Source organism: Oryx dammah, unplaced genomic scaffold (assembly GCF_014754425.2).
Source record: "Oryx dammah isolate SB20612 unplaced genomic scaffold, SCBI_Odam_1.1 HiC_scaffold_24, whole genome shotgun sequence".
Lineage (NCBI taxonomy): Eukaryota > Metazoa > Chordata > Mammalia > Artiodactyla > Bovidae > Oryx > Oryx dammah.
In genome coordinates this window covers 68,684,058-68,711,724 of record NW_024070208.1, presented here as the reverse complement: position 1 = coordinate 68,711,724, position 27,667 = coordinate 68,684,058, and the positions used below count along the sequence as shown (strand labels likewise).

Here is a 27,667-nt window from a genome sequence, read left to right as displayed (position 1 = left end):
AAGTGAAAGTCAAAGTGTAGTTACTTAGTCATGTCTGACTCTTTGTGACCCCATGGACTGTAGCCCACCAGGCTCCTCTGTCCATGGGGATTCTCCAGGCAAGAATATTGGAGTGGGTAGCCATTCCCTTCTCCAGGGAATCTTCCCGACCCAGGGATTGAACTGTGGTTTCCGGCATTGCAGGCAGATTGTTTACTGTCTGAGCCACCAGGGAAGCCCAAATGCAATAATCAAGGCTAAACAGGGAAAAGTCACGCTAAAATAATTTCAATTTTAGACGCTAAACAAAAAGAGGCCCGGAGCTTGGTATGACTAGTACTTGGTCCCTGGGATGATGAAATGGAGGAGCAGTTTGTGCAGAGATGGGCAACCCTGCAGTGATTTGCACTTTCTGACACTAGAGCCACTAATTCACCTTTATGACCTGCCAGCCTCCATTGATTTTGTCTTAATTCTGTCTCCTTTGTAACATAAACCAGCTTTTTAAATGTGGGATTTCACCTAAATTCCTGGAAATCAGTTTATTTATTTTCATTCCCCCTTTAGCTTGGTGTATATTTTCTTCCTTCTGTAGATCGATAACCTTCTGCATGTGCTTCAGGGCAGAGGGGCCCAGCAGTGATGACATTTGAGGTCGCAGCTCCGCCCCGGGAAGGGACACCTGACGTGATCCATGAGTGGAACGGATGGCAGTACTTGTCTTAGTCTCCCAGGGCTTCCATAACAAAGGATCGTAGACTGGGTGGCACACAGAAGCTCATTCTCTCACCGTTCTGGAGGCCTGACAGCCCAGATCAAGGTGTCAGCAGGGTGTGCGTCTTGAGGTCTCTCTTCTTGGCTTGCTGTGTCCTGACACCCTTCTCTGTGTCCAAATTTCCTTCTCTTATGAGGACACCAGTCATGTTGGATCAACCACAACCCCTTCCCTGCCCCACCACAGGGTCTTCATTTTAACTTACTTTTTAAAAAGACCCTATCTCCAAAAATTGCCACCAAAGTGCTAGGGGTTAGGACTTCAGCATATGAATTTGGTGGGGATTCAATTCAGCTCATAACACCATGGAATTCTTTTCATGTCCTGTTTCTTTGCTGGGAATATTTCTAGAAACTCTCTGGTGTTCAGTCCCCTTGGAGAGACAAACATTTCAAGCAGAGCGCAAGGAAAGGCAACTGACCTCTTCTGTTCTACTCCAGATATTTCTTCCAAGCTACATAAGCTTACTTCTTCTTCCATCTTTCCCTTAATTTCTCAAATGCACTAGGAAACTTCGCCGGCTATAACTGTGGAGACTGCAGGTTTGGCTGGACCGGCCCCAAATGCGATCAGAAGAAACCATTGGTTGTCCGGCGAGATGTCCATTCCTTGACCCCTCAAGAGAGGGCGCAATTCCTGGGCGCCTTAGACCTCGCAAAGTACACTCCGCACCCCGACTACGTGATCACCACGCAACACTGGCTGGGCCTCCTGGGGCCCAATGGGACCCAACCACAGATCGCCAACTGCAGCATTTACGATTTCTTTGTGTGGCTCCATTACTATTCCGTCAGAGATACATTATTAGGTGAGCTTTCCCCCCTTTACCTTAAGGAATACTAGGCGCGTCCTAGGTGGTTCAGTGGTAAGGAATCTGCCTGCCAACGCGGGAGCCACAGGAGACTCAGGCGTTCTGAAATCGTGCTCTATTCGTAATTATCCTCACTTTTGAGGCTCCTCGTTGGGGTTAGGGTGAGTGAAGACAGAGAGCTCACTTTGAATAGTAAGATTCTCATTTGGAATCTGTCCTTGTGTTTGGGCTTCCCTGATGGCTCAGCAATAAAGAATCCGCTTGTAATGCAGAAGACTTGGGTTCCATCCCTGGGTTGGGAAGATCCCCTGGGGAGAGGATGGCAACCCACTCCAGTATGCTTGCCTGGAGAATTCCATGGACAAGGGAGCCTGGGGGGTTACAGTCCATAGCGTCACAAAGAGTCAGATGAGCACAGCACAGCCCTGTGTTTACTGCTCATTCCCCCTCCTCATTTTGTTTTGAGAACTTTAAACTTTGTTCTGCATTCAAACATTTACAAAGGGCTGCCTAGCCAACAGCAGCGACAGCAGTTTTTCCCTTCAGTGTGGGGTCTTTTTAAAACTTGCCTCACAGGTAAGCATCTGTCTTTCTGTATCGACAGATACGGAGGCTCTTCTGGCTATAAACCTTTATAGTTTTCCTGTCATCACTCTGAAGAATTTTTGCTTTATGAGAGGGTAGTCTCTCAAGAGGAAAAGAAAACTATAGTTTCTGGTCGCATCTAGGAATTAAATTTATATTCATGTCTGTTCATCTCTCTGAAGTTATTATGGGGACTTTGAAAAAGAGCTAAAGTTAGCTCAAGTTTCTACATAACCATCAAAAGCTGTTATGAGATGGAGAAGAAGGATTGGAAAGGCAGTCAGGAGGTCATTAAATCGCCCAAAGCTTTTCACTAAAATTGGCAGTTCCAGAGGCCAGCCAAATTGGTTTGAATGTATTTTTCCTCTCTTCTGGTCTCGGCAACCATGCTTGTCAGCTAATAGTTGTAACTGATTGATGGCTGAGGCAAAACCCGTGAAAGTTCCTTTTGGTTCCAAATGCTGAATTCAGACTAAGTGTAGTTGAAGTTGCTTTGTTATTCATTAATCCCTCCCTATAAATGCAGGCATTTGTAAGGAATAGGTTAGAAAAAGTCTTTAAAAAATATATTTCATTTAGATCTTAATGATCTGTTCTTTGGGATACTCTTATTTTATCTTCCTGAAGCACCGCTTCTAAATTAAATTTATAACAGGAGCTCTTAAGATAACCTGAGTTTCTCCGAATCTCTGCTGACCATCAGACTTTCGAGAGATGAAGGAAATTTATCCTGAAAGTGCTATTTGCCTCTGAGATTGTTTTGTTGTGGCTGTTGTTTTCAGAGGGATAAATGACAAAAACAGCTGTTTTCCCTTATGGTTGAAGAGGAAAGGTGGGTGGGGAGATAAATTAGGAATTTGGAATTAACAGACACACACTACTGTATGTAAAATATTAATAGATAAACAATAAGATCCTATTATATAGCCCAGGGAACTATATTCAGTATCTTATAATAAACCACAATGAGAAAGAAGAAAAATATATATATGTGCTTCCCAGGTGGTGCAGTGGTAAAGAATCTGCCAGTGTAAGAGACATAGGTGCATTCCCTGAGTCAGGAAGACCCCCTGGAGAAGGAAATGGTAACCCACTCCAGTCTGCTTGCCTGGAGAATCCCATGGACAGAGGAGCCTGGCGGGCTGCAGTCCATGGGGTCCCAAAGAGTCGAATATGACTGAACGTGTGCATGCATGTGCACACATGCACACGCACACACACACACACATTCAGCAAACTGAATCACTTTGCTTTCCCTGAAACATTATAAATCAGCTATTGCTTCAATAAAAATTAATTAATTAAAAAATTGTTTTCCAACTAAAACGTCATGGACTTACTGGCTCTCCAGCACATCCCAGGTAAGGTTCACGTTAAAAAATTCTATTCTGTGACCTCTAACATGTTTCCCAATTGTTTTAGGACCAGGGCGCCCATACAAGGCTATAGATTTCTCACACCAAGGACCTGCCTTTCTTACCTGGCACCGGTACCACTTGTTATGGCTGGAAAGGGATCTCCAGGTTGGTCAAAAGTTTCTTTTAGTTTTGCTATGTATTGGGGCAAGACCCGTCTAAGTCTTTGCTTCCTTCATTTTCTTGTTGTTTCTGATGACATGAATTGAACATCTGATCATGCCCTTTGCTTTTAGCGCCTTACTGGCAATGAGTCCTTCGCTTTGCCCTACTGGAACTTTGCCACTGGCAGGAACGAGTGTGATGTGTGCACAGACCAGCTGCTTGGGGCAGCAAGGCAAGACGATCCGACTCTGATTAGTCAGAACTCCCGATTCTCCAGCTGGGAGATTGTCTGTGATAGGTAATGACATGGGTACCTGCTGTGGAAATCCGAGAGACCATATTTCCTCATGTCTGAGAGATGGACAGTCACTTTACAATTCTGTTTCTAATGTGTGTTGAATTCTGTTTGCATGTTTCTGAAAGTTATTTTCCTGCAGGAGGTAGGATTTTTTAAAAATCCTGAGTCCTTTAGTAAAAAAAAAAAAAATAGAAGTATGGAAATCACACTTATAAAACTGAGTATGCCCCATCGCTTTGAGATCCACTGTTTTAAAATGAGAAGTACTTCCTATATTCAGCCATGCCTTGAGCTCCGATCATATTCTAAGCAGTTTAATAGTGCTGGGAATACATGGATGAATAAAATACAGCGTTCCTTTGGAAGATCATTTTATACTTACAAAGGTAGATGGCTGGTAAACAAATTACAGTAAAACGTGAGAAGTTATTTTAATAGGTGTGTGTGCAAAGCCAAGAAGAAAATCAGGGAAAATCTTTAGAAGGTAGAGATGATTATCCTGAGACTTCAAGGAGGCACAAACCTCTCAGCCACAGGTGGGGGAGGGTGGTGTGTACTCGGTTGGGGGAACATTATGTATGAAGCTAGAAAAGCCTCTAGAAGCTGTCTGGTATGGCTGGACCATAGGGTTCTGGGGAATTGAGAACAGAAAATGGGGTAGGAAGACAGATCTCTAAAGTACTAAAATTGGGTCATGTGCAGCTGCTGTAGGAACTTTTTTCCTACCATAAGTTATACCAACAAATGCTGGTTATTAAAAAAGTACAATACTCAAATACACATAAGCAGCCAGTAGCTCATGAAGAATTCTGTCCTCAGTGATTCCTTGAATATGTCTCTTTCTGAACACACATCTCAGGAACAGATTCCCCAGGCAGCTCTTCTGTCTCTCTATGTGTTCGTTTCCTCCACAACCTGCTGTGCTCACGCTCTTGCCCTATGTCTTTGGACTGCTCCATGGGGTGTGCCGTCCACACCCCAGGCTGGGCATGCGCGGGTTTTCGGGGATCCAGCTCACAGGGACCCCATCTTCTCCATCCTGAGCTTTTCCTACAGCCTTTCAGACAGTGTCCCTGGGGATGTAGTAAGTGCTGTGTATGTGACTGTGAGTCATTCCAGAAAGCTCCATTTCTCATAGTGTCCTGGGTATACGTCGGTGGTATGTGAAAAGAGATTTCTCTGATCAGATTAATTTAGAGAATTCTGAACTTAAAATGTCTTTAGAAGTTTTAGAATGTCTCAGAGCCTTTAAGTAACCATATTCTTATTTTTCAAGAGGGGCTTAAACTTACCTGACCCTGACACCCTTAATTTCACAGGCCGTCTCACTGGAATGCTCTGGGAAAGGCAGCTTTTAGAGTCTGTTTCTGCCTAGCTTTTAGGCACCAGCCTATTTCATCTTCCTGTGTATGCTGATTCTATTCTCACACACTCAGTAAGATCCCCTCATCCATTAAAATCCACACAGAAACGTCTTTAAAAATTAATCTCTACTGAATGAAATACTGCTCTGATGGTGGAATTCCAGGCCACAACAGGCACGTGGGATATAATAATACGGGCAGGGGTCCCCAGCCTCTGGGATCTAATGCCTGATGATGTGAGCTGGAGTTGATGTAGTAATAATAGAAATAAAGTGCACAAAAATATAATGCGCTTGAATCATTCTGAAACCATCCCCCCACCCCCACCCCCCACCCCAGTCTGTGGAAACGTTGTCTTCTCCGAAATCAGTCCCTGGTGCCAGAAAGGTTGGGGCCCACCTTCTCAGCCTCCATGTTTGCCAAGTAACCATCCCGACCTTAGAGCATTTTCTAACACGGCATTTCTCCTAATTCCTCTCCTCCATATAGTATCATCTGTTTTGACTCTGACCACCTTCATTTGTCTTCAGTTTGCCTGGAATGCTTTCCTAGCTTCACTTCTCCCAAACTGGCTTAGTCAAAGTCTCTCAGTTGTGTCTGACTCTTTGCGACCCCAAGGACTATACAGACCATGGAATTCTCCAGGCCAGAACTGGAGTGGGTGGCCTTTCCCTTCTCCAGGGGATCTTTCCAACCCAGGGATCGAACCCAGGTCTCTCACATTGCAGGCAGATTCTTTACCAGCTGAGCCACCAAGAAAGCACATGTGTGCTGGATGGTTGAATTTACCAGATCAAACTGGCTTAGCTCAGTGTTAATACAGTCTACCCTGGTTACTCCAGATTCAAATGCACATACGATAGGAGTCACCATCTTTGCCTAGTAAACCGTCTTACTGCCTTTCCAATGGAATGGTAATTTCCCTTGTTACTTATGTGTTGATTTATATTTCATGCATCTATGTTTTCAAAACTCCTTCATCCATAATTGCTTTTGGAAGCAGTTCTTTTACCACATATGTTTGACCCTTGTAAGGTAACTATAGTAAAGTTTACCACAACTATGACCTTGATTGGTTTGTTGGGCTCAAAGTTATGATACTATCCATGAACTAACAGGTATTATTTCTAACCTCCTTACACATTTTAGCTTGAATGACTACAACCGCCGGGTCACCTTGTGTAATGGAACCTATGAAGGTTTGCTGAAAAGAAACCAAATGGGAAGAAACAGTGAGAAATTGCCAACTTTAAAAGACATACAAAATTGCCTGTCTCTCAATAAGTTTGACAGTCCTCCGTTCTTCCAGAACTCTACCCTCAGCTTCAGGTTGGTGCTCTGATATCTATATTTTACCGTCCTTTTTAGATTTCCATGCTTGTAGTTATAATGAATGGGAAGGAGAGCTAGATGTTGGGAGACATCAAAGCTCAGTAATAGGGAATCACTTTGTAAGAGGATAGATAGCAAGACATAGTGTTACCTATCATTAATTGTTATTTAGTTGCTTAGTCGTGTCTGACTCTTTTCAACTCCATGAACTGCAGCATGCCAGGCTTCCCTGTCCCTCATTATCATCAAGAGCTTAGTTTTTATATCTTCTAACTCAGCTATTCAAAACCACCTTTTTGCATTTCTAATTTCTATACACATATAAGTACAGTCTTCTGAACCATGGTACCTCATTAATTACATAGAGTATTTAAAAAATATTTTCTTGTGTTCTTTCCTATTCTATACTGCGTTAAGTAAATATCAGCCATAGACCTTAATGTTTGGTTTTGAGATCTTAGAGGAGTAAAAAATCCTCCTGCCAACCCAAGAGACAAGAGATTCGGGTTTGGTCCTTGAGTTGGGGAGATTTCCTGGAGAAGGAAATGGCAACCCACTCCAGTATTCTTGCCTGGGGAATCCCCGTGGACAGAGGAGCTTGGTCGAGTATAGTCCGTGGGGTCACAAAGAGTTGGACACGACTGAATGAATGAGCACTGGCACACAGACTAAATGCTACTCAGATTACAGTGCAGTAACAACATTAGGATACTTGAAATTTAAAGGCCAACTAATAATTTTCTCCCTCTAAAAAGATTGTAAGAATTATGAGAAATAATTATGTAAGATCAAATAAATAATTATGTAAGAATTAAGAGAAATAGCTATGGGCTTCCCTTATAGCTCAGTTGATAAAGAATCTGCCTTCAAGGCAGGAGACCAGGGTTTGATTCCTGGGTTGGGAAGATACCCTGGAGACAGAAATGGCAACCTACTCTAGTATTCTTGCCTGGAGAATCCCATGGAGGAAGGAGCCTGGCAGGTTACAGTCTATGGGGTCGCAAAAGTCGGACCTGACTTAGTGACTAAACCACTATGTGTGGCTGTAAGTAAGATTTTTAAAAAAAATTTTGTTTATTGTTTATTTGGTTGCACTGGGTCTTAGTTTCAGCATGTGGGATCTAGCTCCATGATCAGGAATCGAACCCAGGCCCCCCTGCATTGGGAGCGTGAAGTCTTAGCCACTGGAGCATCAGGAAAGTCCCTATAAATAAGATTTTAACAAGCATCTTCGAAGATCCAGAAAGGAATGGCAGATAGATTCATGGTTTTCATGACTAAACCTTACAGTAACTGTTCAACTCTGAGCCCCTTGTGTTGCTCAATTGTGTCCAACTCTTTGTGACCCGATGGACTGTAGCCCACCAGGCTCCTCTGTCTATGGAATTTTCCAGGCAAGTAATACTGGAGTGGGTTGCCATTTCCTTCTCCGGGGGATCTTCCTGACCTAGAAATCGAACCCAGGTCTCAATGTCTCCTGCATAGCTCCTATTTCCTGACACAATCTGAAATTAGCAGACTATTACCTAGGCTGGAAACAAAAAGGGAGCTTTCTTTGTCAGTTCATGACTCTAGTTGCTGAAATACTGATTTCTCTCAGGAATGCCCTGGAAGGATTTGGCAAAGCAGATGGGACCCTGGACTCTCAAGTGATGAGTCTTCATAACCTGGTTCATTCCTTCCTGAATGGGACAAGTGCTTTGCCACATTCTGCTGCCAATGATCCTGTTTTTGTGGTATGTTCAAAGACTCAGAGCAGATAAAAAATGTCCTAGATAATGTGTTGAACTTATTTGCTTTTCAACAAGATTAAGGTTTGGTGTCTGTTTTATTCTCTGTGTGAACAACGGGATGTATGCATAAGTCAATTAATTTTAATCTACACCATACGGGTGGTTAGATAGTGCTTGAAGTCCCCTCAGCCGTGCTTTAGAGATGGTTGGTTAGCTTTGGGATGACCCTGGATGGGAATTTACAGTCCAGAAGTGGATTCATAAATTAGCATAATAAGGTTATTCGTGCATGCGTGCTAAGTCGCTTTAGTCGTATCCAACTCTTTGCAACCCAGTGGACTGTAGCCTGCTGGGTGCCTCTGTCCATGGGATTCTCCAGGCAAGAATACTGGAGTGGTTTGCCATGCCCTCCTCCAGGGATTTTCCCAATCCAGAGATCAAACCCACATCTCTTGCATCTCCTGCATTGACAGGTTGGTTCTTTACCACTAGCGCCACCTGAGAAACCCTAATAAGGTTACAAATTATATCATAACTTAACATGAGCATGAAGAGGAAGGATTTTTCATTGGTAGAATGAGCAGTGTTGAAGGTAAGTGATGGACTAGAAAGTGAAAGTGAAGTCGCTCAGTTGTGTCCAACTCTTTCCGACCCCATGGACAGTAGCCTGCACCAGGCTCCTCTGTACATGGGATTTTCTAGGCAAGAGTACTGGAGTGGATTGCCATTTCCTTCTCCAGGGAATCTTCCCAACCCAGGAATAGAACCCAGGTCTCCCTTATTGTAGACAGATGCTTTACCATCTGAGCCACCCAGGTCTCAGCGACCGAACCCAGGTTTTCCACCTTGCAGATGGACTAGAAGGACTGTACATATGCCATGACCCTGGCATGATGCCCACCTACCTGAGGCCCAAAATTCTGTTTCGTGTTTGGTCCTGGCCCCCTTCCCTTCACAAAGGACTGGCTAAAAATGAGCTGCTGTTCTTGCCATTGGAGGATCAGAAATGTGGACTATTGGTCTGCACTTCTAATAAGTTGAGGGGTTATCTGTAAATCTTCCATTGTCATCTTTGCTCTTCTGTAAGATGCCTGCCTTGTTCACTGGTTCTAATTTGATATCTCACATCACTTTCAGCCTATCATTTCAGCCATTAGCTATGCCAAATATTTTCTTGTCTACCTATTTTGCTATCTAGCTATTTATCAATACTATATATCTCTAAATTTTTAGTAAAACATACATTTTTAATTTGTACATAACAACCCTTATTGATAAGGAAAAATGTTACAGTACTCTTTATACAGTACTCCAAAATATTATGAGAATAGCAGTCCTCTGACAAATTGAAGATTAAACCCAAACCTTTCACTCCTACCAAAGGTAATAGTGGGGATGGCTAGTAATTTGATTTTCAGTCCTAAGTTTCAAGGATTGCCAAATCTTATCTCCTTATTTCGAGGAAACCCACTAAGTGGGTTTCTCTGGCGACTCAGTCAGTAAAAAATCCATCTGCAATGCAGGAGACATGGGTTCGATCCCTGGATCAGGAAGATCCCCTGGGGAGGAAATGGCAACCAATTCCAATATTCTTACCTGGAGAATCCCATGGACAGAGGAGCCTGGTGGGCCACAGTCCCGCCTCAGTGGGGTCTCAGAGAGTGGGACATGACTCAGCAGCAGTATTTTGACTAAATCTGCAGGGCTTGACAACATTTTTCTGTCAATGACCAGATAGCACATGTTTTAGGCTTTGCAGACAAGATGGTCTCTGTTGTAGGTGTGCAGCCTTGCTGCTGTAGCATGAAAGGAGCCGTAGACAATACATGAACAGTGAGTGTGTTACCCAAATCTGGGGTCATCTCTTGGTGGGTGTTTAGCCAGAAAACACAGCCAAGTCAAAGATCAATCAGGAGAAGGAAGGAACTTGCAGCAAGTAAGGAGAACACTTGGGGTCTTTCCCAAAGCAGCATCTCCTGGAGGAATAGCAAAATTGGGGAAGTTTTAAGCTAAGGGTACATGAATATTCATGAAGGGGCTTGTGCATAGGAGAATTCAGCATGAAATGAAGTGAAGTGAAAGTCTCTCAGTCAAGTCTGACTCTTTGTGACCCCATGGACTATACAGGCCAGAATACTGGAATGGGTAGCCTTTCCCTTCCCCAGGGATCTTCCCAACCAACCTAGGAATCAAACCCAGGTCTCCTGCATTGCAGGCAGATTCTTTAGCAGTTGAACCACCAGGGATGCAGCATAGAATTGGAGCAAAGGTCGACAGAGTCCAAGCTTTAGTTGGACTTAGCTTTCAGTTCAGTTCAGTCGCTCAGTCGTGTCCGACTCTTTGTGACCCCATGAATCGCAGCACACCAGGCCTCCCTGTCCATCACCATCTCCCAGAGTTCACTCAGGTTCACGTCTATTGAGTCAGTGATGCCATCCAGCCATCTCATCCTCTGTCGTCCCCTTCTCCTCCTACCCCCAATCCCTCCCAGCATCAGAGTCTTTTCCAATGAGTCAACTCTTCACGTGAGGTGGCCAAAGTACTGGAGTTTCAGCTTTAGCATCATTCCTTCCAAAGAAATCCCAGGGCTGATCTCCTTTAGAATGGACTGGTTGGATCTCCTTGCAGTCCAAGGGACTCTCAAGAGTCTTCTCCAACACCACAGTTCAAAAGCACCAATTCTTCGGCGCTCAGCCTTCTTCACAGTCCAACTCTCACATCCATACATGACTACTGGAAAAACCATAGCCTTGACTAGACAGACATTTATTGGCAAAGTAATGTCTCTGCTTTTGAATATGCTATCTAGGTTGGTCATAACTTTTCTTCCAAGGAGTAAGCATCTTTTAATTTCATGGCTGCAGTCACCATCTGCAGTGATTTTGGAGCCCCCAAAAATAAAGTCTGACACTGTTTCTACTGTTTCCTCATCTATTTGCCATGCAGTGATGGGACCAGATGCCATGATCTTCGTTTTTTGAATGTTGAGCTTCAAGCCAACTTTTTCACTCTCCACTTTCACTTTCATCAAGAGGCTTTTAAGTTCCTCTTCACTTTCTGCCATAACGGTGGTGTCATCTGCATATCTGAGGTTATTGATATTTCTCCCGGCAATCTTGATTCTGGCTTGTGTTTCTTCCAGCCCAGCGTTTCTCATGATGTACTCTGCATATAAGTTAAATAAGCAGGGAGACAATATACAGCCTTGACGTACTCCTTTTCCTATTTGGAACCAGTCTGTTGTTCCATGTCCAGTTCTAACTGTTGCTTCCTGACCTGCATACAGATTTCTCAAGAGGCAGGTTAGGTGGTCTGGTAGTCCCATCTCTTTCAGAATTTTCCACAGTTGATTGTGATCTACACAGTCGAAGGCTTTGGCATAGTCAATAAAGCAGAAATAGATGTTTTTCTGGAACTTTCTTGCTTTTTCTGTGATCCAATGGATGTTGGCAATTTGATCTCTGGTTCCTCTGCCTTTTCTAAAACCAGCTTGAACATCAGGGAGTTCACAGTTCACGTATTGCTGAAGCCTGGCTTGGGGAATTTTGAACATTACTTTGCTAGCGTGTGAGATGAGTGCAATTGTGCGGTAGTTTGAGCATTCTCTGGCATTGCCTTTCTTTGGGATTGGAATGAAAACGGACCTTTTCCAGTCCTGTGGCCACTGCTGAGTTTTCCAAATTTGCTGGCATATCAAGTGCAGCACTTTCACAACATCATCTTTCAGGATTTGAAACAGCTCTACTGGAATGCCATCACCTCCACTAGCTTTGTTCGTAGTGATGCTTTCTAAGGCTCACTTGACTTCACATTCCAGGATGTCTGGCTCTAGATGAGTGATCACACCATTGTGATTATCTGGGTCGTGAAGATCTTTTTTGTACAGTTCTTCTGTGTATTCTTGCCACCTCTTCTTAATGTTTTCTGCTTCTGTTAGGTCCATACCATTTCTGTCCTTTATCGAGCCCATCTTTGCATGAAATGTTCCCTTGGTATCTCTAATTTTCTTGAAGAGCTCTCTAGTCTTTCCCATTCTGTTCTTTTCCTCTCTCTTTGCACTGATCGCTGAAGAAGGCTTTCTTACCTCTTCTTGCTCTTCTTTGGAACTCTGCATTCAGATGCTTATATCTTTCCTTTTCTCCTTTGTTTTTCGCCTCTCTTCTTTTCACAGGTATTTGTAAGCCCTCCCCAGACAGCCATTTTGCTTTTGTGCATTTCTTTTCCATGGGGATGGTCTTGATCCCTGTCTCCTGTACAATGTCATGAACCTCATTCCATAGTTCATCAGGCACTCTATCTATCAGATCTAGGCCCAGCTTAAGTTACAAGTGACAAAAGGTTAACATCATCATCTCCTGGGCTCCACTCATCTAGTGGTTGAGGGCTTTCAGAAGAGGGGTTAGATTCTTCAGAACAGCTCAAGAAAGTGCTTCAGGCTAATCTTTAATATTAAAACAGAATGGAGAGTCTTTACAACTGATTTGTTACCTTTGCTATTGTTACTTCTCTTGTCTGGTAACAGTCAATTTGTTTTTTTGTTCATTTAAAATCCTCATTACTGAGGCTTCTTCAAGGGCAAACACTGTGGCCAGGCCTAGATGGCAAAATGGTGTAGGCTTAAAATGGTCTTTTTTATGTCAAAAAGCTGTATTTGGTTCTTTCCTTTCAGACCATCCATTTCCTATCTGCCTACAAGTGTGGTGTTCTAATAAAACTTTATTTACAAGAATAGTGAGCCCTGTTTACCCAGCAGGCTTTAGTTTGTCAAACGCAGCTGGAAGGGATCAGTGTCTTCTGTGTAGTACAGATATCTCTTTAGTCATCTTTCTCTTCCTGTTCTAGCTGGAAGCCCACATTATGATTTTATGGACGTGGGATTCTGTGACTTACATTAGTTCAAAGACACAGGATGTTTTATCATCCTTGTCTTCATTACTTTTAATACTTTTAATATATAAAATTTTGTTTTCCTTGTTATAAGTTATGTACATATAAATAGACAAAAAGCCACAGCCTTTCTCTGAAGGCACAGAAGGAGTAATGTTTTGGCACCAGTTCCAGAACTCACAATTACTTTAGGCTATTGACAAAGAGTTTCATGTTGAAGCCAATTCAGCTTCAACAATATTGAGAGCCAGGGGAAAGCACTTAAGTTTACAGAGTTATGGCTTATGGAATTTCAAATTTATGCAAACATATTGCATATGACATTTATTAAATTTGTTTTTTGTGAAATCTCTTCAAGCAAGAGAAACACACATTTGTATTTGATCAAAATGAATATAAGAAGGTGTGATGTTAAAATGCAGGAAATACTCTGAACCAATCTCTGAAATTCTAATTTTAAGGTAATTGAAAGTAATGCACACATTTATCATGGAAAGTAAGATTAGGTCACAGGAATGCTAAATAGTTCTGTTTTCAATATCAAATTTGGGTATAACCTAGAAAAGAAAAAAAGGAGGGAAACCAATAGACTGTAAAGTTAAATAGTTAACTGCCATGAAAGAAACTATGTTAGAGGATTAGTGACTTAATGCCCAATTCCTAAAGAAAATATTCTTAACAATGTATTTGGATGTTATCCTCTTAGAAAAGGTACATTCGGCAAGTTTTAATTCTTGGTGGGGAGATTAATAGGTTGCACAGTTAATATTTACTGAATGGCTCATGTGTCTGTTCTTCACCTTTTACATTAAAATTCTAAATGGAATTAAGACATACCGGCAGCCTTGTTACCATTTATATTTATTTCTTTTTTTATTGATCTATAGTTGATTTATTTACATATATTATTGTGTGTACTATGGGCTTCCTTGTGGCTCAGCTGGTAAAGAGTCTGCCTGCAATGCGGGAGACCTGCGTTCAGTCTCTGGGCTGGGAAGATCCCCTGGAGAAGGGAAAGGCTGCCCACTTCAGTATTCTTGCCTGGAAAATTCCATGGACTGTATAGTCCTCGGGGTTGCAAAGAGTCAGACGTGACTGAGCGACTTTCATTTTCACTTTGTGTATATTATATATATAACTGAATCACTTTACACCTGAAATGAATACAGTATGTGTGTATAAGTATATATATATATATTCTTTTTAAGATTTTTTCCAATATAGGTTATTAGATTATTACAAGATGTTGAAAATAGTTCCCTATGCTATAGAGTAAATCCTTACTATTTATTTATATTTCTTAATAATGACAATCATTTGGATAAGAAAGAAATTTAAGAATATAAAGCAAGAAAAGAGAAAATGAGTTTTTGTTGTTGTTGTTGTATTTCGGCCATGCCGTGCATCTTGCGGGATCTTAGTTCCCTAGCCAGAGATCCAACTCGTGCCCCCTACAGTGGAATTTCAGAGTCCTCCCCACTGGACCACCAGGGAATTCCCAAAAATGACTTTCTAAAAACGAAGCTCTAATGGACTACACCAAGTTAAACCTGTAAGGCCTTATCTGACTCTATTTTTCTAAACTGCAATAAAATTAATAGGTCACAATAGCAAGTATAAAATATTTCTGAATTATTATGAGTTAGTTGAAATTTTTTAAAAGAGTATATAGGGCCTTTCTTTTCTCCCCTCAGGAGCACTTAAAAATGGGTCTGCTTTATTTATCTTTTTTAAAAAGAAAAGTTGTAATTAGACAAATACCTTGAGAATTTAAAATAATGTTGTTTTATGTCAATTTAAAATTTTTTAACTGTTTAATGATTTTTAACAATTTATAATTGCAGATATATTGGCAAAAATATTTAAAGTGTCTATAATTACATTTCAATATTCTTGCTTATTTCCTTTCATATTCTTATATGTTTTACAGTAGCCAATATAGTGCACATATTTTCAGAATGTTATATAGTTTCCTAAATTTTTTAATTAAAAAAACTTATAACATATAATGCACATAACAGGTTCAAATGAAAAAGGCATAAAATGAAGTCCCTTTATCAATACCAGCTCCCAGCTATCCATTCTCATTTTTCTTTATTCTTCCAGATATAATTTATAAATATACAAGCACATTATATATTTCTTTATATATTTCATTATCCAAATGAAAGCATACTATAGACACTTCTGTGACTTTTACTCTTTTTTTGTTTTACTTACTTTTAAACACTTTTCTTTTAAAAGGCTGCATAGTACTCTGTGGGCTTTCCAAGCGGCTCAGTGATAAAGAATTCACCTGTAATGCAGGGGACACGGGTTCCATCCTTAGGTTGGGAAGATCCCCTGGTGGAGGAAAAGGCAACCCATTCTAGTATTCTTGCCAAGAAAATTCCATGGCCAGTGGAGCCTGGCAAACTACAGTCCATAGGTTTACAAATAACTTGGGCATGACTGAGCACACACGTATGGTATTCTTTAGTGTGAATTCACTGCCGAATTGGTCTCCTACTGATGGATGCTTAGGTGGTGTCTCATCTTTTGGTTTATGAACAATACAGCAATAAATGAACATATAGGATAAATGAGAGGATAGAATCACTGGCTGAAAAGTTAAATAAATGTGTTTGAAATTTGGTAGATATTGCCAAATTGCCCTGTGGAAAGTTGAAAGATTTTTTCCCTCTACCCAGCTATGTAGCAGAGGGACAGCTCCTCCACTCTCTCTCATTAGTCTGGTATATTATCACACTTTTTCCTTTTTGCTAATTGATAGGTGAAAATATTTCAGTGAGTTTAATTTTCATTTCTTTTCTTCTAAATGAAGTTCAGCATCTTTTCACATATTTAAGGAACCTTTTGCATTTTCTTTTCTGTGGTCTGTCTGTTCACATAGGATAATGAGTTCTGGGAAGAAAAAAAAAAAAGAAAGGTTCTTAAGAGAATTCGGACTTCCCTGGTGGCTCAGCTGGTAAAGAATCCACCTGTAATGCAGGAGACCTGGGTTCTATCCCTGAGTTGGAAGGATCTCCTGGAGAAGGGAACAGCTACCCACTGCAGTATTATGGCCTGGAGAATTTCATGGACAGAGGAGCCTGACAGGCTGCAGTCCATGGGTTGCAAAGAGTCACACCACGGAGCGACTTTCACTTTCAAGAGAATTAGTGAAATGCTTTGTTCTCTGTGTAGTGAAGTGTAAGTGGCTCAGTCGTGTCTAACTCTTTGCGAACCCATGGACTATACAGTCCATGGAATTCTCCAGGCCAGAATACTGGAGTGGGTAGCCTTTCCCTTTCCCAGGGGATCTTCCCAACCCAGGGATCAAACCCAGATCTCTTGCATTGCAGGTGGTTTCTTTACAAGTTGAGCCACAAAGAAAGCCAAAGAATACTGGAGTGGGTAGTCTATCCCTTCTCCAGAGGCTCTTCCTGGCCCAGGAATTGAACCAGGGTCTCCTGCCTTGCAGGTGGATTCTTTACCAACTCATCTATGAAGGAGGCCCCCAACGTTAGCAACAAATAAAACATCCTCTTTAAATATTTTACTTTTCTTGGAAACCTAATGCTCTGTTCATATAAAAATGTGTTCTTAGGGGACTTCGCTGGCAGTCCAGTGGTTAAGACTTAGCCTTCCAATGCAGGGGGTGTGGGTTCCATCCCTGTTGGGGAGCTAAGATCTCACATGCCTCAGGCCCAAAAATCCAGAACATAAAACAGAATATTGTAAAAAACTCAATGAAGATTTAAAAAATGGTCCACATAAAAAGAATGTTAAAATTTTACTGTGTTTTCTAGGGTTCACTAGCTTAAGAGAAGCTCACATTATAAATAATACTACATCCCACCTCTGCATCAGTGCTTAGGTATGTAGGTTAGTTAGTGGTTAGTACTCGGTTGATGTGCAGTAAACTCTTGTGAAGAGAATGTGAGATTATTGAGCACTTATTACTGTGTCACTAGATACCATGTAAACATAATCTTTTAACTTCACAAAACTGTGTGTGGTAAATATGGGGACAATAAAGTTCAGAGAGGCTAAGGGGAGTACAACAGCTTATGTAAGTGGCTGAGCAGAGATTATAAGAAAAGATTTTCTACTCAAAAATTTCCCCACGTTGAATATTCCAGCTGCAATTTTGCCTGTAGACAGTTCTTCATTTGATACCTTCACAACTGCTTTCATGACCACTGAGGACATTTTGTCCTGTTCGATCATGTTGATGGGAATTAACACTAATTGGTGAAGAGGCAGGTCTAGATTTTGCTTGACTTTTGAAAAGATGGGGCATTGGTTTTGTCACAAGTAAGGATTCATGTTTTTAAAATGTCACATTTATTTTATTGAATCTATGTGTTTTTAAATACCTGAAATAGACAGCTACTAATTCCTACCATCTTGGTGAATTTTGCAAGAGCTGAGGTACCAGCAAGGGTGGCTGGCCACCTCCTTGGGGCAGGATCTTCCAGGATGTCAGGGTTTCCATAGGCTCAGTTCTGGGCAGGGGGTGATTTTATTTTTCTTAACAGTTGAAAAGAAATACTCTTGACTGAAATGTATATCACATATTCTATCATGAAATACTCTTATTTATTTTCTTTATTGAAGTATACTTGATGTACAATATTGTATGTTACAAGTATACAATTTAGTGATGCCTAATTAAATTTTTAAAAATTATACAGAAGTGGGTTTCTTTTTAAAATCATTTTACTTTATTTTAATTATTATTTATTTATTTTTGGAGGCTGTGCCATGTGGCATGTAGGATCTTAGTTCCCTGACCAGGGATCAAACCTGTGCCCCCTCCACTGGAAGCTCAGAGTTGTAACCACTATACCATGAAGGAAGCCCTGATTCAAAAATTTTAAGGATTATACTCCACTTACTGCTACTACTAAGTCACTTCAGTCATGTCTGACTCTATGCAACCCCACAGACAGCAGCCCACCAGGCTCCCCCATCCCTGGGATACTCCACTTAGAGTTATTTTAAAACATTAGCTATAGTCCCTGTGTTTTACAGTATATCCTTGTAGCTTATTTTATAAATAATAGTTTGTAGGGATGTTTTGATCTTTAACTTATACATGCTAAATGGTTAAATGGAGATGAAAGGGTTCTTTTCAATTCTAAATTTTATAAGGATAAACATACTCTTTGGAGAAGAATTAAACCTAAGAGATGAACTGTATACACTTAATTATTGATGAATTATGGAGAAGGAAATAGCAACCCACTCCAGTATTCTTGCCTGGAGAATCCCATGGATGGAGGAGGATGGTGGGCTATAGTCCATGGGGTTGCAAAGAGTTGGACATGACTGAGCAACTCAGCATTAAGTTACTCAGAATTAAGTAATATAATGGCAAACCATAAAATATGTACACATCTAAGATGGTTGTAGCATTGATTGGAGTTCCTCTCTCTTAGAGCTTTGGAGGCTCCTTAGCCTCGAATGGCCTGGGAGTATCTCAGTTCCTATCTAGAATCTCTTCTAACATCACCCTGGTCCTCTCTTTTCAATCTGTATTGTTTCCCTATGATGTATGCTGAACTGGTCACATCTTTTAAAGCTGACATATTAACAGCAGAACTCTCCTGTAGTCCTCTGTTTGCATCTGTTCAAAATTTAATGCTTAAACTACAAGCTTTCTTTCTCAGGGATATTGCAGCTGAATTCCTAATGCTCTTGCTATTTCTTTTATATGCATATTATTGTATCTTGTATACAATGTATATAGTATAATTATATGTTTACATATGTGTATTTTGTATACAATGCTATCATACAAAGCTATGAAGAAAGGGTGCTTTCCTTAGGTAACTCTTCCAAAATGCCTGAAAAAATGGAAGAATGGAATGGTTCTATTCTGTCTGCTCAGGATGCAATGAGAGAGTGGGTAGAAAAGGAGAGGGGAAAAAAAATTATAGTAAAATGAGAAATACCATCTGGGCTTAGCACTGCCCAGGAGACTCTATTGTTATTCAAATGCCCATTTTCTCTGGTGGTTTCTTGTCTCTCACTAAATGTGCTGCCTATGGAGTACTCATCTCCCTGTGGGAGAGCTTGCTGCTGCTGCTGCTGCTAAGTTGTTTCAGTCATTCCAACTCTGTGCGACCCCATGGACGGCAGCCCACCAGGCTCCCCCGTCCCTGGGATTCTCCAGGCAAGAACACTGGAGTGGGTTGCCATGTCCTTCTCCAATGCATGAAAGTGAAGAGTGAAAGTGAAGTCGCTCAGTTGTGTCTGACTCTTAGCAACCCCATGGACTGCAGCCTATCAGGCTCCTCCACCCATGGGATTTTCCAGGCAAGAATACTGGAGTGGGTCGCCATTGCCTTCTCCGGTGGGAGAGCTTAGTAGTCAGCTAAGTAGAAGTTGGGTGTCATGTAACTATTTTAAGCCTATTACATATGGCTTCTTTAGGTATATAAAACCAACATCTTGGCTATACATTGCTTCAAATCCTTGATAGGAGAAGGCAAGAATAAATAAATATTCCACGGCAATCTTTCTGTAGGCACAAATACTCTTCTTGTGTCAGAGATTCCGCGTGGCAGGAATCTGAATTTTCAGTCCCCTAAGTGAAGATTGGCTTCCTAAGCGGCTCAGTGGTAAAGAATCTGCCTGTCAATACAGGAGACACGAGTTCGATCCCTGAGTTGGCAAGATCTCCTGGAGAAGGAAATGGCAATCTCCAGTATTCTTGCCTGGGGAATCCCACAGACAGAGGGGGCTGATAGGGTACAATCTATGGAGTCGCAAAACAGTTGGACACAACTTAGCAACTAAATGACAACAATGACAAGAGAAGGTTGTTAGTAACTTCATCCTCCAGTGATCTTGAGAAAGATATGCATGTTTTCCCTGTACTTTATAAAGTTTCTTTATGCCTCTAAGCACAATATTTGTTGATCAATTGCTTTCTTCTGCAAGGTTGCATTAAAAAATTTTTACCTTGAAAGCCCATGTAATCACATTTTCTCCAATACTGCCTTGCAAGTTGAAATTTAGCATTTTTCCTCCCTTCCTATACCTATCTTTACTTTGTTGGAATAAGATAGGCTAAGTTTGTGTACCAAAATTTGTAACCTCATTTCTGAGGCACTCAATTATTAATGCTAAAATATAAGTATAAATCTCTACAGCAGATATAAGGCAACAGCAGTTTACTTTTACTTTGCTTTTGCTTTTATTTATGGCCTTGAATTACATTTACAGAGATAGTAGCTTATTTTCAACCCGTGTTCAACAAAGATGGGGCTTCCCTGTTGGCTCAGATGGTAAAGAATCCACCTGCAGTATAGAAGACCTGGGTTCGATCCCTGGGTTGGAAAGATTCCCTAGAGAAGGGAATGAATGACTGGGAAATTCCATGGACAGAGGACCCTGGCGGTCTGTAGCCCTTTGGGTCACAAGAGTCAGAGATGACTGAGTGACTAAGACTTTTCAACAAAAATACCACTGGTTTATCAAAAGCAATTCAGGTTATTTCATTTAGGAACAATGTTCACAACTTTATCAAAAATACCTAGTCTCCCTGTTGCCCTGCTTCTCCTTCTAGCCTCTGGTTACATTGTTGCTCACAGCATTTTGTCTCTTGCCTATTTTGCATCTCCTTGGCTGGGGTGCTGCGATTCATAGGGTTGCAAAGAGTCGGACATGACTGAGTGACTGAACTGAACTGGCATATGCTGGTCCTCCACCCCCTCACCCTTTTTTTTAAACTACATTCTATAAATTGGTTCATCTGTATGTAGCTCCTATTAGGGCTTTTATTGGATAATGTTTAACCGCTCATCTGAGACCTATAATCTTCTCCTTATTACTCTTCCCCTGTTCTTTCCCTCCAAATTATGAATTTCTTTAGAGTCTCATCCCCTCCCTAATTGTTTACCCTTCCACACCTGGTGAATTCTGGTGCTTCCACCCAGTTATTTGCCTCTTACAGCATTGACTCTACATCTTTCTCTGCCGTGAGATTCTCTTATCTCTTTTTTTAAAAAATCAGTTTGATCTCTGACTTCAACTCAGGTGGGTTCTAAAAGTTCAAGAGATACTGTGCGGCCTTTCTTAGAAAGTACATTCTGATACACACCTTTTTCTGTGTATCAGTTAGCACTTGGTTCAACTGCTTAAAATAGAAAACCAAAATTACAGAAGTTGGACACGACTGAGCTACTTCACTTTCACTTTTCACTTTCATGCATTGGAGAAGGAAATGGTAACCCACTCCAGTGTTCTTGCCTGGAGAATCCCAGGAACGGCGGAGCCTGGTGGGCTGCCATCTGTGGGGTCGCACAGAGTCGGACACGACTGAAGCGACTTAGCAGCAGCAGCAGCAGCAGCAAGCAACAAATAAAGAGGTTTATTTTTCTCTTTGTGTAAAAGAACTCCAGTGGCAGGTGGTTCAGCTTTGGTATAGTATCTCCATAGCCATCATAAACTCCTTCTGTCTTTCTGCTTAACCATCCTTGGTGAGTGGCTTCTTTTCTTAGCTTTGCTTGTGGAATGCTAAGATAGCTGCCACAGCTTCAGCCATCACACCCATGTTCCAGAAAGCAGTGCGAAGGAATGGAGAGGGAAAAGGGGCCCCCTTTAAGCTGAGAAAACCATCTTTAACAAGATTTTCTAGAAGTCCTATCCAGTGATTTCCAGCTAAATCTCATGGATAACTTGGCACATTGCTTCACCATAAACACCAAAGAAGTTACCGAGAAAGAAGAGGAGAAAGGCTATTGGGTAAGCAATAGATAGTGCTTGCTACTCTTGGACATTGCGCATCTATTTCCTGGGCTCCACACTTGAGGCAGAACTTCTGTTTGAGGCTGTCAGGTTCCCGAGGTCAGACCTGGAACATGGAGCTCTCTCTGGGAAACTTCTAACCTTATCTGGAGCTCCCAGGATTTTACAGCAAGTGATATTGTTTTCAGGGACCTACACCAACAGCTAACGCTCAGCTACTTTTCCAGGGTTAACGCCCCTTCTCAAAGAGGAACTTCTCCTGAACTCTACTTGGGAGAGACATGATCACTCGAATTATCATGTGTTCCTTCAAAGCTGTTGCTCATTCGATAAGCTTGATGCCTTTTATTCCCTCGGGGCTTAAATTCTGTGCCTCAAAGCCAAGATTTCAAAAGTCAAAAAATATTTTCTCTCTGTGAAAGCCCAGGTCTTACAATTTGATGTTTTGGTTTTTAACATGTATCTTGTACTGACCAAAAAATACACTCACAACCTAAAAGTAGAGAGTTTTTTTATTTCGTGGGAATGTTTAGGACTCCGAGTCCGGGAGACAGTATCTCAGCAGCTCTGAGAAAAACGCTCCAAGAAGGCAGGAGGGGAAGTCCTGCTATATACAAGTTTGCAACAAAGGGAACAGGCAGTCTTAACATCAAAGTTCAGGTATCAAGTTAAGGAATTTAGCATTCTGTGTATGGGAAGGTGTAAGCCTCTGGGCTCACTGAATTCATTCCTTTCATACGCACCTCAGCTATCTGGGGCCAATCTTGTTTCCTTATTCCTATTGCTTTCTGCATTCTCCCAGCTCCTCAGCAATCACCACGGGGGTGGTGTGTGGCAGCAGTTTCAGGAGCCCTCATGCCCATTCGGAGGCCAGAAATCGCTGATGGTTGTGACATGTCTTGTTTATTAATATGGCAGGAGATAATTTCATTTCATACTTTCCATGAACCTTAAAAATCCATTCAGGAAAAAAATCCTGTCAGTAAAATCACTTGATTCTTTTCACTATCGTGAGAGTACACATGTGAGACAATTCAAGTAGAAAGCTCTCGCTGTTGCCTGAATGGGTGAGCTAGCTACAAGGAACCTTGGGTAAAATCTGAAACTATTATCTACTAAATAAGCAGCAGTAATAAAAACCAGAAAGTGAAATTGTTAATTGCTCAGTCATGCCTGATTCTGTGCGAGCCCATGGACTGTAGCACACCAGGCTTCCCTCTCCTTTGCTCTCCCCTGGAGTTTCCTCAAACTCGTGTCCATTGAGTCAATGATACCATCCAACCATCTGACCCTCTGTCACCCTCTTCTCCTCCTGCCCTCAATCTTTTCCAGCTTCAGGGTCTTTTCCAGTGAGTCGGCTCTTCACACCAGCTGGCCAAAGGATTGGAGCTTTAGCTTCAGCATCAGTCGTTTCAGTGAATATTCAGGGATGGTTTCCTTAAGATTGATTGGTTTGATCTCTTGTTGTCCAAGAGACTCTCAAAAGACTTCTCCAGCACCACTGTTTGAAAGCATTAGTTCTTCAATGATCAGACTTCTTTATGGCAAGAATATTGGAGTGGGTTGCCATGCCCTGCTCCAGGGGATCTTCCCCACCCAGGCATTGAACCCGGGTCTCCTGCGTTGCAGATGGATTTGTTGCCATCTGACTCACTCGGGAAGCCCTTGGATGAGTTGTACAAAATATAAAAGTACTTTGCATGGCACTGTCATCAGCCAACAGAAACTTATTAAACATCGGCTCTGTCTAAGTTATAGACTTAAGCCTAAAATGCCAAAGGTGAAAAGACCTTATCTCTGACTTTTAGGAGTTAGGAGTCTCACTATGGAAAATTGATAAACAAATAAGTGATAGTATAACTTCACCAGTGCTATATTAGTGGACGGATAAATGAATTCATTTAACCTGTATTTACTGAAGTAAGTATCTCCTTTCCCCCATGTGACAAGCCCTGGGGTGACAGACCCTGCAGACAAAGAGGGAAGGAAAATCACGCAGAGTCCCTGGGCTCCCTGAACTACTAGGAATGAAAGAGGACCTCTAACGGCCTGGTCATGTTTGTGTCCTATTGCAAAATCAGCACTATAAATGTGAAATTTTGCTGTTAATATTTTAAATCACGTAATAATTGCTGTCTTTGAAAAGGACTTTGACAGCTTTATTGAGAAAATAAAACAGCACTATGCGCATTACAGAGTTTTTAGACTTTCTTTTGCTGGCCTGACACTGAGAATTCAAATGAAAGGCTTATACAGTGAGCACATAGAAGGATGGGAGAAATCTGAAGACCCGTTTTGGATGTTTTCTTTCTCTCTCTTTTTTTTTTTTAAATTATCCATTTGTATTATACCATTGTATACTATTGGTAAACACAATATCTCCTTTCTTCCTTGTTAAAAGCAAAGCATCTGAATATTGGCTATAGTATATATCTCATCATACTTGCCTTTTTTTCCTGAATGTAATAATTAACTTGAATTTGTTGAAGGCCTCAAATATTCTTAAACCAGTGCTACATCTGCCACATGAACCTTACTTTGTTCACTTAACAAAGGGGTGTATGGAGTGATATGCCATCCAGCCTTGAAAGTGAAAAGCAAAGTGTTAGCCCTAAGTCATGTCTGACTTTGCCCCCATGGACTGTAGTCTGCCAGGCTCCTCTGTCCATGGAATTTTCAGGCAAGAATACTGGAGTGGGTTGTCATTCCCTTTTCCAGGAAATCTTGCCAGTGGGTGTGTCACCAAGAAGTTCCTGATGTCAAGAAAAACCAACTTCATTTCATTTTAGAGAAAGTTCCAGTTGGATTGGTCTGATTAGAATAGACCCATCAATGTTGGCCGCGCTTCCCCAGTGACTCAGTAGTAAAAAATACGTCTGCTATGGCAGGAGACACTGGCTCTATTCCTGGGTCAGGAAGATCCCCTGGAGAAGGAAGTGGCAACCCACTCCAGTATTCTTGCCTGGGAAATCCCATGGACAGAGGAGCCTGGCAGGCTACAGTCCCTGGGGTCACAAAAGAGTCAGACGCGACTTAGTGACTGAATACACATCCATCAGTGTTAACGCTGCGTTCAACTGTCTTGCAGGTCCTTCATTCCTTCACCGATGCCATTTTTGACGAGTGGATGAAAAGATTCAATCCCCCTGTGGATGCCTGGCCTCAGGAGCTGGCACCCATTGGTCACAATCGGATGTATAACATGGTTCCTTTCTTCCCTCCAGTGACTAATGAGGAACTCTTTTTAACCGCAGACCAACTTGGCTACAGTTATGCCATTGATCTGCCAGGTAACTAATGCAACTTTTAAACGCGTGATTCATTAATCTTCTAAAGAGGCTTTCTTTTCTTTTTTTCCTTTCTTTTTCTTCTAAATCAAGACCTTAAACTGAAGTGCTCAGATCTAGTTAAGTTTACTGGCAAGTTTTTAGAGTATGTATAGTTACAAAATGAGCCTTTAAACTACCAATTAAACATCAGAAAAGGGACTGTTGGATGACTTTCGTTTTAGAAAATTGTTGTTTTAGAAAGTTGTTAAGAGAACTTATTTCAGGGCAAGTATCTACAACTGCACCTGATCTGACAATTGAAAACCAGCCATGGTTTGAAATGCCTAACCAATAAAATCAAAATGCACTAGCCACGGATGGATGGGGACAACCAGGACCTCTTAGAGATCTTTACTTAAAGGCAAGGCTGGGTTTAAGGTGAAGCAAATGCAGCACTTGCCTCAGGCACAAAGTTCAAAGGGAAGCCAAAAATTCAGTAACTGAGCTAAGTAATAATATAATGCAATATTATAAAAAACCCAATTTAATGCCCCCCCCATGTTGAATACAGTATCAAAATTTTAAAGCCAGGCTGTTGTTTGTTTTATACCTCTGTGTTAGTTTATAAGTAGGCCATTTATTTTTTTTCCCAGTTAACCCACACCACCCCTGCCTGGTGGGTTTGTAAAGATGACAACGGCCTGCCAGTAGATTGGGCTGTGTGGGACTTCATGGGTACACTTTTCTAAATGAATTTTTTGAAATCATGTTTTTATTCTTTAAAAAAATTTTTTTTACTTATTTATTTTTGGCTGTGCTGGGTCTTTGTTGCTTTGCGAAAGCTTTCTCTAGTTGGAGTGAGTGATGACCACTCTTGGATGTGGTGTTCAGGCTTCTCACTGCAGGCTTCTCTTGTTGTGGAGCACAGTCTCTCGGTACGTGAGCTTCAGCAGTTGTAGCACTCTGGCTCAGGAGATAAGGCATGCTGCGTCCAGAGTACAGGCTCAGTAATCATGGTGCACGGGCGTAGTTGCACAGGCATGTGGAATCTTCCTGGACCAGGTATCAAGCCCATGTCCCCTGCATTAGCAGGTGGATTCCTAATCACTGTACCACCAGGGAAGTCCTGAAGTCATGTTTTTAAGTTGTAGATTTTTTATTAGCTTTTCCACTTGGTTCAAAATACAGAAAGATATTTTGATAAATGTAAGGGCATACTTTTTTTTTTTTTTTTAATTTGCCCAGGCCCCAGTATAGCTCCATGTGCCATTTAAAGAACCTTCGGACAGGTTGATAAAGGAAAGGTAAAACAGTTTTTAAAAGAAATCTCTTAATTTGTTAAGAAGCTGAAAAACACACAGCCTATGTGCTGGTGGCATTTTCCCATTAATGGCTATTTTGTCTTCTCTAAATCTCAGCCTACAAAGTAATCAAGACCATTTCTGAGGTCACATCTCTCTCTCTCCCCACTTGTCTTACTCCTTCCCTGCCCCCTTCTCTCTCAACTTTCAAAACCTTTCAGACCCTGGGCTCTGTCCCCTGTTTTTCCTTCCAGTTTTACATCTACTGCAGCTTATTCTCTTTACTGATTTGAAGTTTCTCTTCTTTGGGCAGCTGAGGTGAGAATGTCTCTTTGAAACTTTTCTCATTTCTCTGGGGTTGAACATAATAATAATCAGAAAGTTTGGCATGTGCTTCTGACCATGCTTCCACGGCCTCTGACATCAGTCAATTAACAGATATAACCCGAGAGTCTAAATATGCCCAGAATCCATTAACTCATTGGAAGATACAAATCACATTCTTTTATTGGTTGGACAAAAATTGACATCCTTTCTGAGGAGACATAACTATAACCTAAGATTGAAGAAGGGAGAGAGGGATTTGGGAAAGGAGCTGGGTCCTGAACTGGGTTAAAGAGATGGAGGGACTTCCCTGGGTGTCCAGTGGTTGAGTCCACGCTTCCAATGCAGGGGACTCAGGTTCAATCTCTGGACGGGGAACTAAGATCCCACATGTTGTGCCATGTGGTCAAAAAAAGAAAAAAGTTTTTTTTTAAAAAGAGATGGTAGGTTTTAGGTAGGTTGGGGGAAAGAAAGGGGCATTTTAGATTGAAGACAGGTAGGTACCAGGACTGTGAAAGGCACATGTAGTCCATATAGAGGACCATGAGAAGAAAGCCTGGTGAGGTGAAAGGCTTGAGTAATTAACTGTGCATTAAGGTTGGATCTGAGAGAAGGCCTGGTTATCAGGGACTGTAAAAGTTGGGCAGAAACCACAATAAGATCCCACTTTATACCCATTAGGATGGCTGCTACCAAGAAAGCAGAAAATAACAAGTGCTGATGGGAATGTAGAGAAAATGGAATCCT

At 41.5% G+C, this 27,667-nt stretch overlaps 1 protein-coding gene across 1 annotated transcript in view; it reads left to right on the top strand.

Moving 5' to 3' along the window:
• The window catches only part of DCT (dopachrome tautomerase), a 37,844-nt gene that overhangs the window by 8,253 nt on the left and 1,924 nt on the right, over positions 1-27,667 (top strand). Inside the window, exons 2-7 of the mRNA XM_040267335.1 lie at positions 1,263-1,562; positions 3,573-3,673; positions 3,802-3,968; positions 6,482-6,661; positions 8,265-8,400; positions 25,115-25,316. Coding sequence (XP_040123269.1) covers positions 1,263-1,562; positions 3,573-3,673; positions 3,802-3,968; positions 6,482-6,661; positions 8,265-8,400; positions 25,115-25,316 — 1,086 coding nt within the window. The remainder of the gene's footprint in view (positions 1-1,262; positions 1,563-3,572; positions 3,674-3,801; positions 3,969-6,481; positions 6,662-8,264; positions 8,401-25,114; positions 25,317-27,667) is intronic.